This window comes from Argopecten irradians, chromosome 6 (assembly GCF_041381155.1).
Source record: "Argopecten irradians isolate NY chromosome 6, Ai_NY, whole genome shotgun sequence".
Lineage (NCBI taxonomy): Eukaryota > Metazoa > Mollusca > Bivalvia > Pectinida > Pectinidae > Argopecten > Argopecten irradians.
Window position 1 is genome coordinate 25,724,670 of NC_091139.1, and position 12,121 is coordinate 25,736,790.

At 39.8% G+C, this 12,121-nt stretch overlaps 1 protein-coding gene across 1 annotated transcript; it reads right to left on the reverse strand.

Annotated features, from left to right (window-relative positions):
- Positions 1-2,254: 2,254 nt before the first annotated feature.
- LOC138326413 (putative uncharacterized protein DDB_G0274435) lies at positions 2,255-3,805 on the reverse strand. The gene is made up of 3 exons (XM_069272523.1): positions 3,714-3,805; positions 3,090-3,361; positions 2,255-2,928 (listed from the first exon to the last, which is right to left on the reverse strand). Exons 1-3 carry the CDS (start codon positions 3,803-3,805, stop codon positions 2,255-2,257), a joined length of 1,038 nt encoding a protein of 345 aa, XP_069128624.1.
- Positions 3,806-12,121: the final 8,316 nt, after the last annotated feature.

Here is a 12,121-nt window from a genome sequence, read left to right on the forward strand (position 1 = left end):
ACAATTTTACTGTACTTCCGGATATAGCGCACACCTCAATTATACCAGACGTACAATTATAATGTAATGATATTGATCGTAGTTGCGGTAAATGATGAAATTGATTGCCATGGGAAGAAGAATTGTGAGGAGACCATGGGAGGAAGGCTGTCAAGTACCAAGGTATCGGACCAGTGTAGATAGATGGAACATTCGGTTGTTTTCTGGTCGAGGTTGATGTCGGAGGGTTTCCAGGTCATTCGGAGTGGCGAATGTTACAGAAGGTCGGATATAAACGGATACGAGGAGCTATGAAATCAGCTACAATTTAGAGCATATCAGTCAAGGCAGAAAGGACATCGTGTTGGTTATATATGGTGCTGACAAGATGAGCAGAACTAGGGACCTACTGATGACCCGCCAATCGTCGTAGAATAGGGGGATGGATTGAAACGGCCGATGAGTGTTGGAATAAAAAGAGTTTCCAGAAATGTCTTGGTTACTTAACGGAAGTTTTGGTTCCATCAACAGCTGTGAAAGTAGTCAAAAGTACCGGTTTTGGCACAGGGTCACCCAGTGCACCTCCTATATAATCCTTACCACCCCCTGGCACCTCCCTATGGCACCCCCTTCAAGAGGGGGGGTACCGATCGATGACGTCATGGGAAGAGGGGGGTTCTAATCGATATGGGTTTTCCCATCTATTTATATCGTCATGGGGTAATCCATCTATTGATAACGGCAACGATTGCATCATTTTTAATTATTACATAACGAATAACAAGGAGGTGATATATTTACAAACATGTTTTATTTTCCCGTCGCGATTGAATGAACATGGGTCGGAGAAGACATACACTACGTTAATCCTTACAAAATTTACTCTACTCTATCATGGACATAATTTATATTTACAGCTATCATGTGAGTCCATCTTACCTCCCACGATATTGTACTAGAGCGTTTCTGGGTGTATTGTACGCTCTAGTCCCATAACACGGGAGCGCCCTGTCATTGGGACCCTTTCGTTGGGTTGTTTAACTCTCCTACAAATCGGTTAAATCATGACGCGTATATCCAGGAATTGAATTTCTTTGGCCACAGTGATAGCCATTAACACGTAGTAATTGGTTGTTTTGACCTTTTCCTTTTGTTCTTCAACATTGGTTTCATCTTTGTTCACATGTCGTGCCCTTCCATACCTGACTCCCTCTTTCTGTAGTTTCAGTCATGGTAGAAAGTTCCCCTTTGATCTCGTCCCCCTCATAGTCTTTGACTCTATATAGAGGTAGACCTCCTCGAAGTACCTTTTGAGAAATGGAGAATATCTCTCCGGTCCATCTTTGATCATATTCCCTTGTGAAAGGATTCTTCAAATGAGTCAATCTCACTTTATCTCCAACCTTGAATTTGAACGGTTTACGAGTCTTCTTCGTTTTTGTCGACAAAGGTTGTTTTTTCGGCCAATACATCCTCCACCAGATAGAAGTTTCCTTTGTTTCGGTTACATTTGCCGGAGCCATACCGATCGTCCGGTGATATGTCTGATTGTAGCTATATCAGCAAACGACTGTAGTTTCTTTACGTACTCGTAGTTTCTATTGTGTGTGAAATATCTATACAACCTTGTTTTGATAGTCTATGATGACACGCTCGGGATACAGCAGCTGTGGTTTTTCGTTTTGTGCGTTTAGGTTTTGCGTGAGATGCCATATCGTTTTAGTTTGAGTTGTTTAAGTCCTTGGATCATAATTTGCTTGGCCCCTTTTCAACTACTGGGGATACGGACTGGGTTGTCTCACTGCGCTGAGAAGGTCTTGCAGTCGCCTTTGTCATACAGAAGTTCCCTTCCTTGTTTTCAGTGGCATCATCCACCAATGTATTTTGAGGAAACATCAATCACTGGAAAGTATATAAGAGTATCCTTCGGTTTTTACTCTTAAATGTGACCTTGTCCTGGAGGTCAGCGCACTCCACTGGTCGTCGATGCACGTTTCGTAAATTTTGTTTCTGTTGTAGGGATGTTTCGGAGTGCTATCTGCACCGGCTTGTAGGGTATTCTTGACGTTGTAAACCATTTTCTTATCTTTTTACTTTAACCTTTTGACGTATTTCCCTGCTTTCTTCAAGTATCTCGATACAGCTTGTCTGGTCCAGAGTAAAACTCCATGCATTGGCGGGATTGAAGTAAATGTCTTTTAAATAGTCTTCCCAAGACGACATCCTTCTTCGTCGAGTACTAAACTTTATAATGACGTCATTAAGATAAAAAAGTCTATTTATATCTGTTTTCATTCCTTTTCAGATTCTTCATCATCATCGCTATCTTCTTCCTCTTCATCTTCATCACCTCACTATCTTCACCATCCCACATCTCATCTAAGACATGACGGTTCTTTTTAAGAGCCATCTTGATTGCCTTGCGATCGTCATAACCATCGTCTATGAGCTCCGTGACATCGTTCATGACCTTTTCGTGGATCTTACCATTTTGTAGCTTAAGAATGGACATAATAATCGATCCATAATCTTTGATAAATTGATCCATATCTTTGACTTTCATCTTTTCCTCTGTTTTCGCTTTGGCTTCGTCATCAGACATGCCTTCATTTACGTATTTGTCATACTTTTTATTCCATTCTTCTTCGTTTACAGAGTTTGCTTTTGTCATAATGGCATTAAAAACCACGTGTTCTTCACTTTCATTTTCTTCGTCTTGTGATTCTAAACTCTCTAAAGACAACCATTTCTTGACCACTGGTTCATTCTCTTCATTTGATGGTAGCTTCCTTTTTCGGGAATCATTTTCTGGACACCATTTCTTTACGTGTCTCTGTAAATCGTGAACGTCTTGAAACATGATACCACAATCGTCGCAGGCCGACATATTTTCTTGATCTGGTAATATCTGCTGCTGCTGCTGCTGCTGCTGCTGCTGGGTATATACGTCTGCACGGTCGGAGTGTCAGTCTCAAAATGATCGTTGATGTGCTTTGTTGGTCCTTTTATAGACCGCTCGGAAAATATGTCATTGCGCATGCGTGATGATTCGGGTGTTGATGGTTTTAGATCGATGAGTAGGTAACCATATGGCTTATCAGTAGCCTCACTGAAATGTCTCATCAAATATTCATGATTCCCAGGGTACATCTGTCTTGCAAGAGTCATGACCTGCTGTTTGTCGATAGGATTGTTGAATAGCACTAAGTAGTGACAATTCCTCCTCTGTGTTGGGTCTTTATTGTAGTAAAGGTTTTGATTGATAGCCAAAACGGACAAATTTCTGTGATGACTCCCCTCCGTAAATAATTCGTTGATACGAGGATCTTTGCTTGCTGTCGACATGAGATCATCCAAGATCACCAAGTTTCTCACGTTTGGACTAATGAAAGAATCCTGGTCTAAATCCAACGGAATCCCTTGGATGAATTCTACCGCTGGTGAAACCGTTGCTTTGATGACATCATAAAGTGGCTTGCCACCGTTTGTAAAGCCATAAAATACGTTGAGGAGGTGGTGATAGTTTTGTCATACAAGATTGAAGCAGTGTTTTGACAAAATAAGTCTTCCCACATGAGGTCGGTCCCGAAACAGTTGCGGTAAATGGATGTTTAAATACAAAACTCTTGATGCTGCTGCTGCTGCTGCTGCTGCTGCTGCTGTTGTTGTTGCTGTGTTGCTGCTGCTGCTGCTGTTGTTGTTGCTGTTGTTGCTGCTGCTGCTGCTGCTGTTGCTGTTGCTGTTGTTGTTGCTGCTGCTGCTGCTGTTGCTGCTGCTGCTGCTGCTGCTGCTGCTGCTGCTGCTGGGTATTGTTCTCTCCTTCCATATGTTTATGTTTTATGTGACGTTTTAAATCATGTGGCCAGATATATTCACTAAAGCAAATTTCACACTGGTGCTTCATATCGATGTGTTCTCGTCGGCGTCCAGATTACTAAATGAGAGTTTTACAGTTTGTCCCTATATATATACCGTGTCAATTGCATTGTGGGTAAAAATAACTCGACCAATTATAATAATATTTAATATTTATAGTCCCTGTTAATGAGACGGAACACAAGTCAGGGACCCATCTTGTGTCCATCTGTACAACAATCTATAATGGACAATGTATATTTACAAATAGTCGAGAGTCATCTACCACCCGAATGATGGTACTCGAATAATCTGTGTATATGTACACCATTTCCCATCACACTATGTCTTGACATTAGACCTTTCTTGGGTAGTTTACTCTCCTGATATTCTCCAATGCCCGTATGCATAACTAGTGATGCCATCGGCAAGCAAATATCGTTTGTCGTCGAATGGCGAAAGGCCTCTTTTGGTTAGAGATACATTAAAAAGTTGATGTTTGTAACTTCTGATCTGGTTCATTTTTGACATTATGATTTTCTTTTGCAGAAGGCTTTCTTTGTAGTGCTCGAAACGGGTATGGTTTTCGATGACATATTTTTTTATGCCTTTCGCTTTTTTTCGATTCTACGTTTGTTTCTAACATTTTCCCATCTTTTTCTTTTTTACAATTGTAAGTGTAGGCATACATTTTCGCTTTATAATCCAACAAAAGCATGAATCGGGTTCCAAAGGTTTTCGTCCTTCATTTTCCCTAATACCTTTTTATTTTCCATGCTGTAGAGAGGATGGGATGTGCAATATTCTGAGGTGTCAAACAAATGTTTGTCTTTCGCACATATCTTGATAAATGTCCTCTGTCCTGATGACGTAGGCATAACTGTCGGTATCGGTAAAGAGGAGACGTGCATTGCATCCATATTTTCGTTTCATATAATTATAATGAAAGTCATACATCAATGTTTTGGAGACATCGAGAATACTGAATCCCACGTATATAGGTCGGTTCAGATATAGTTTTGATTTTAGCATGTGGACACCAACCAAATCCTCCGAAAAGATCCTAAACTCGTGGAAAGTTGGTTTACATGTTAATTTCATGGCCTTCTTCTCGCTGTTGACGAGTTTAACATCCATTCTCTTCCTTAAATTTTCCATGGTCTTCCCAAAAACGCTATTATTCATCAGCTTATAGAAATCTTTCTCGAAGCTGTTTCGCGATTGCTTCCTTTTTTGGGTGTTGTAATCAATATAAGGCTTCAGCCAAGGCGACTGTTTGAACGCTAATATTCTGTGAACATTTGTAAGCTTCATGCCAAGAGAAAGATATTGCTTCAGATTTCGATAATGTATGACATACTTCTCCTTGTTTTTGAGATTTGGTATGAGTTTTTCGGATGAGTGATAATGATCTAAGCAGTCATGCTGATTTCCGCAGTCTCCTAGATCCCGCCATAATGTTTTACTGTAGTTATGACAAATCATCCTTTCCTACAGTTATTCGTTCAGGAGCCAAGGGGTATTCATTGTGTATATCATGGAGATCTGTCGTATACTCGAGATTTACTTCTAATATGTATCCCTCACTTGCGTCATCCGGAACTGTCGTGACATCAAGCTTGTCTTTGTCGGTATCACTCAGCCAGAAAAAGTCATGAGTGGGTAGGGATTGAGACATGGCCCATCCATACAAATTGTTTGCATCTAAGTAGGTGATGTATTCTTTTGGTTTCATTGGATCATAACCTGGTACGTATGGGTTGTTTGCCTCTGCAAACCGATGACTGATCATGGATATACCCCCTCGCAAGCCTTTTTCGATAAACAGATGTTGATCGATGTCTGTGAGTAGCTCTAATTGAACTCCCGTCATTTTCAATGCTGCTTGCCACGCTAACCCAGGGGCGGTGTAAAAGTGAGCTGCATCGAGCCCGTATGACTCCAGACATAGATTCCTAAAGTTCTCAAACACATCGGCGAGCCCGAGCACATCAGTTAGCACGTAGAGATCCGAGTATTCTCCAAGATTGTTTATTCTAAATGTTTCCCATACTCGGAGAGCGTGTTCATACTTTTCATCAGATATGTCTTCTCCAGTCAGACTGCTCTGGAATGCTTCTTTTGGAGGAAGACTGGCTTCCTGAAACCTATGCGGACCATCGAAATAGTCATAGGGATACATCTGTTTTTGTAGGAGAAGTTCTATATCCTCTTCACCAAAATGCTGTGTCATGTGTTCAAACTTTTCTTTACCGTCTGCGGATAAATTCACGATGAGTTTTTCCAGTGATGTCCCCATAAACTGAAAAACTGTCTATGAAGTCCATACAGCCCATGGAGAACGAAATGTATTTCTCCATATTGTTGGGTATACATTTGATCTCTTTATCACACACCTTTTCAATGGCCTGCATGATTAGATGGGAATCGTAACCGCGTAAATTGTGAAATACAACCGGAATGCGTCCCGTGAACTTAAAGTTGATGTTGCACTCGTTGTGAGCAGCTCCCCTAAATTTACCGGTCACGTGACAATGGTCCCTTACTCTGTCCACACCTAAACCTTTTCCGCAAATGTGACAGTTAGTTGCTTCATCGAAGGCTTGCCAGTCAGTCCCCGTCATATCCATTGGCTCGACGTGTTTGAACCTTTGCTCTATTTCTTCCTGTTCTTTTAGCATGCATTCAACAAACCTTTCCGTGACATCTGGTCCTCTGTAGACCACGGGTTCCTTTGATGTTTCTTGTATGAGCCCTACGACTTTATAGGCGAAGCTGGATGGTACATGATGTGTGGTTTTCTCCGTGTGGGATTTGTCTGGGTCGACATCACATCTCTTTATAGGGCACCTGGAATGACTCGAAATCCGCATATATAATGTAAGGTACCTTAAGCTGCTTTCTCACATCCTTATAGAACAGCCACTTGTCCTCTTCTGTTGGTAGTTTAATTTTTTGAGTACCATGCTCTCGGCAGTAGGATATGTGATCTTCTAAAATTCTTTGTTTTGTAAATCCTTGCAAACAGTAGATACAGAAAAAGTGACGGTGACTGTCACTCTTTTGATTGTTTAACAGACGATTCAGATCTTTAATCCAACAAAAATGTGACTTTCGTCCATCTGACATCAACAATAAATCGACGTGTCTCTCAAACCTTTGCTTTGTCACGTGGATCGGGAAAAAGCGAATCTTTTTCGTATCCTAATACGCTGATGCTGATTTTGTTCAGTGTTTCAAACTTGGTGATGTCGGCTACTTTGACGGGAAAAGTAATGCCTGTGAAATCGAGTTCATTCTGGTGGATACTGTATTTACTGACTCGCTGGGAATCTCTCTTGGCCGAGTGTAATGCAGCAAGCACTGACCACATGAAACATTTCTTGTCTTTGTTTTGAACGTTGATGATGGCATGCTTTGATCTCAGCTTGATCGGTAGAGGGATGTAGCTAGAGCCTTTAAGAGGTTTATAGCGGGCAAAGTGTATCTGAATTTGAATCACCTTGTCCAATGTCCAATTACTTCCCTGACGTTGGTATTCGATGAAGGAACTTTGCATCTTTCGGATAGATTCCTTCATACCTTCATCTATATCCAATGGCTTTAAAGTTATTTGACACTTTCCACGGAAATGTGGTGTGACGTGCTAAACTGTTTCTCCTTTTCGGTTTTGACAGCTGTACTTGTATGGATAAGTACCACTTGACACCTCCACCGACAACAGCTTGCTCTATTATCTTCTTAATGGGATCGTATTGTTGTTGTATAAAGTAGTTGTGTCTAATTTAGCTTGACTCTCGGCAGGAATGGCTACTACTTTGAAGGTTCCCCCGAGCGCTTCTTCGGAGCATGCATCATTCTGTTGGCTATCATCAGCTTGCTTTACAGCAGCCTCGGGGACTAAAGGTGTGTTGTTCTCCTTGTTGTCCTGCCCGCCTATTTGGTTTGATATGTGACTTTCCAAATGCTTGCGGTACTTGTCATTTCTCCAAAATGATTTTCCACAACAGGTATGCTGAGGTTCACCGTGTATCTTCTTATGTCTTGTGAGTCTATCTTTTCGCCAAAGTCTTTATCGCACACATTACATTCCCATTTCTTATCTCCATGTTCGGCCATATGTCTGGTAAGAGTTTTTTTGTGTTCAAAAGATTTATTACAGTCATCGCAAAACCATTTCCCCTTCTTAGCCTGACTATTATCGTGATCCATAGCTTTCCTTTTCTCCATAGTTTCTACAATAACAAAATATACCGATAAGCTCCCTACGATGTATCCTGAATGAATGATGTTTGAAAATTACAAGCCCGTCCATTTATATCCTACAAATCAATGACGTCATCCCCTCAATTTGATTGGTTAATATTTTTCAGATACTATTAGTATTAGTAGATTTTTTAAGATTACATACGTGTTTTAACGACTGATTAAAGGACCGGAGTCCTATGGCGTTCGTGCGAAGAACACAGACTACTATCACCAGTAACTGGCATCACCCAATGGGTCCACATGAATTATTGGTCGGAAAGAGCTTCCTGGATATCGCGGGGACATGTCACATTATAGCGCCCTCTTTCCGTTGTGGACTTGTGACATCGCCCTAATCCAGTACACCTAATTCATGCGTGACAAACACCTCAGACTTTGTTAGTACTTGTGCTGAAACTTACCTTTTCCTCAGCTGTATATATTCCAAGGGTTCTGCTGCTTCTCGTTCCGGGGTCTTCTGCAGAATGACTTATTACTTCATTTACGCCTGTATTTATACCCTCTCAACCACTCCATTATTTTCACGTAATTTGATTGGTTAATATATTTTTGTGCAATTTTATTTTTCATTTTTTTTTAGTGTCATCGTAGTGGTCGGACGTGTTTTTACATTGCTCTGTAGGGAAATACAAATTTTATGTTGAAATACAAATTTCATATTTTAGGCGACACCGGCTCTGTGATTCGACCCAACACCTGAGTTAGGCTGTGAATGCTTAAAAACCGTCTCTAGACCGCTACGCTACAGGGGCCGGATATTTACTAGGCTATTTAATTTTCTATGTATACACCTGTGTGTGTATATACACATAAATAGGTAACGCTTCCTGTAAGCGGCCATTTGCAGTTATGGTGATAATAGTGTGAGCGGAATTTAATACGTTTAAGGTTTGTTATTAAAAACATTTATTCTCGACTATGTTGAGATTATACCTAAATACGTTTTACACAGTGACTGCATTTCGAGTAATAACATATTAACTATATACGAGGAAATGTACCGATTTACCGGCACATGTAATTAAATGTTTACGTGTATATAACTAAAACAATGAACATTGTTGTATGTGAACACAAAGAACTTTTAGTTCGTGGTAACTTCTAAAACAACTTCCTATAGTTTTTGATAATTTTACACATTATCAAATCACATCGATATATTCATATGGAACTGGTCAACAGTGTCACTATTTCGAAACGTGATCCAAACGTATTCGCTAGAGCTAATCGTTGTATATGTAAACCCGTAGTGTGTAGTTATATATATAGATATGTAATCGTGTTGATTTATATGATAAACGGATTGTTATTCTCTAACGGTTTGTAAATAAAGCCATTGTTGCCGTGTTTCTCTATTTTATATTTATAATTTAGGGATATTCATCTTCAATCGTTTTTGCTGTGTTATTTATGTGTGTCAACTCTGTGTTACTATAGTAAACAATAAACAACTTATTCAATATATATATGTATCATGGAAATATAATATTCCTGAAGGTTTGACGAAACACGAATAGCATAGTTAATGAGTGATCATAATCGAAATTTACAAGGGTTTAGTAGCCATTCTCGGCGTTGTTTACACAACAGGTTGAAACTTGTTTGACTATTTCTAAACGTGATGCAATCGTTGCCGTTATCAATAGATGGATTACCCCATGACGATATAAATAGATGGGAAAACCCATATCGATTAGAACCCCCCTCTTCCCATGACGTCATCGATCGGTACCCCCCTCTTGAAGGGGGGGTGCCATAGGGAGGTGCCAGGTGGTGGTAAGGATTAAATAGGAGGTGCACTGAGTGACCCTGCGCCAAAACCGGTACTTTTGTACTACTACAATGTATATCCCGAGTTTGGAGCTAAAACCGCGTCCCGCGGGAGGATTTTTAGCCCAAAGGTTGAATCTGGCCATTAAGACCGTAACAAAAATTCGTTGTGCCTTTATTTAAGTGTATCGAGGGATGTAAATATCTATATATACATGTATATATGGACAGGGCAAGCTAACAAGTAAAGCTGGTTTCCAAATGGGTATTGTGTATCTGTACTGTGACCTTTTTGGCTTTTAAATTACGTAACTGGTATTTTTCGTGATTCGCAAAAAAATGAAATCTTGAAAAAATCATTGTAATATAGTATAGTACGGTATGTACCACATGGACTTGGTACGAATGCTACATGTAATCCACAAAGCACAAACAGAGCTTTTAAACGAATTTTCAACCCACGGTTATATATATTAATAAATGATTATGGCCAAGAAGATGGAAATTTGTTGTACAAAGCAGAGTCCTTTTGCACTCTAACTTCCTCAGCTCGGACTAACAGTTACAATGTGTACATACACGCAGGCTACAGCTGCATGGCCGGGATGTGCAGGATCACATTTTTTAATTTTGAAATCAAATAAATAAAAACTTTTCTGAATTAACAAAATCAACGTCGAACTCTGCTGTATGGTGCCTTGCTGCATATACACAGTGCCCTATGAAAGGGTGGCCTTTGAATTCCACTTTCAAGACCAGATGTCGACATCTTTTAGTTTAGATGTCGACATCAATAACTGACAAGTCGGTGTCAGTCGACATATTCTTCTGTTTATGTCGACATCTTCCGATATGATGTCGACTTAATGCCTTAATTATGTCGACATCATTAAGTCGTAAGTCGGCAACTCGATGGCAGAAATATGCCACCATACTATGGTACAAGCACTGACTTCAGTTTTCTATATTCAAAGATAGTGGCTATTTCATATGATTTGCGCATGTGTAACAGGAAGGCGACAAGTCGACAACTCGACAACACGACAAGTCGACATTTTACCGCGACTACACGATATTCTGTACGCGCTAATTAGCGTGTTTGAAATGTCGACTTGTCGTGTTGTCGACTTGTCGTCTTGTCGTGTTGTCGACTTGTCGCGGTTCGAAAACGCGACAAGTCGACATTTTAACTGTTAAATCTCGGGTTGTCGCAGTTTGAGACCGCGACAACTCGACAAGGCGACAACACAACAACACGAGATGGCCGTAATCAGCCACCATAGTAGTTTGGACATTTCTGATACATTCATCTATTTCCGTATAATTTTCCAGTACCATTTAAATCCTGCCGGTGAATGTCGAACATCATTACATCTCCAAAGTCGCGACAATGTCATTTGTTTCAAAATTTTTTGAAGGGTTCGTTCTCTGATTAAAACCATGTTCTGAAACCAACGTAGAAATTATTTCCATTTGTAGCAATCCCAAATCAAAGTAGAGAGTGGCCAATTAGGTAGCGTCCATCTTGACCTGGAATAACGTCCATCTCTAACGATCTTATTGTGTAGCCTCACAATAATATTGTGTTCCCTCACAATAAGATTGTGTTCCCTCACAATAATATTGTGTGGCCTCACAATAATATTGTGTTCCCTCACAATAAGATTGTGTGGCCTCACAATAATATTGTGTTCCCTCACAATAATTATTGTGTGGCCTCACAATAAGATTGTGTTCCCTCACAATAGTATTGTGTGGCCTCACAATGTTATTGTGAGGGAACACAATAAATATATTTTTGGTGTGGCGCCAGACGGCTTCCTTATGCAAGTCATAAGAGACACAAACATCTATTTCAGAAAAAAAAAACAATTTACTTTAATTCTGATATACAATATGCAAGTCATAAAAGACATACACATCTATTTAAGAAAAAATCAAAAGAGTTAGAAAAATAGAGAATGTATGAATAACTAGAATGCACATTTCTGAATTCCATTACCATTAATTAAATAAAATGAAATGGGACAAATAATGTTTTAAAATACATAACCCATTCATACCCTCATAAAATTTGTTTGACAAATGTGTTCATATGAAATAGTTACTATTAAGAGATCTAATACATTATATCCACCCATGGGCTAATCTCATAGTAAAACTGGAGGCAAAACACACACAGGTAATTTGATCCTTTGATGTACAGTAAAGGAAGGAATTGTATAACGGTATACAGTTGGTGACTTTG

Coding starts and splice junctions, on each gene's coding strand:
- LOC138326413 (XM_069272523.1), bottom strand. CDS start 3,805: ATGGAAGGAGAGAACAATACCCAGCAGCAGCAGCAGCAGCAGCAGCAG. Junction 3,362..3,713: donor CAGCAACAACAACAGCAACA/GCAACAGCAGCA, acceptor TTCTTTCATTAG/TCCAAACGTGAGAAACTTGG. Junction 2,929..3,089: donor ATATTTGATGAGACATTTCA/GTGAGGCTACTG, acceptor CCGACCGTGCAG/ACGTATATACCCAGCAGCAG.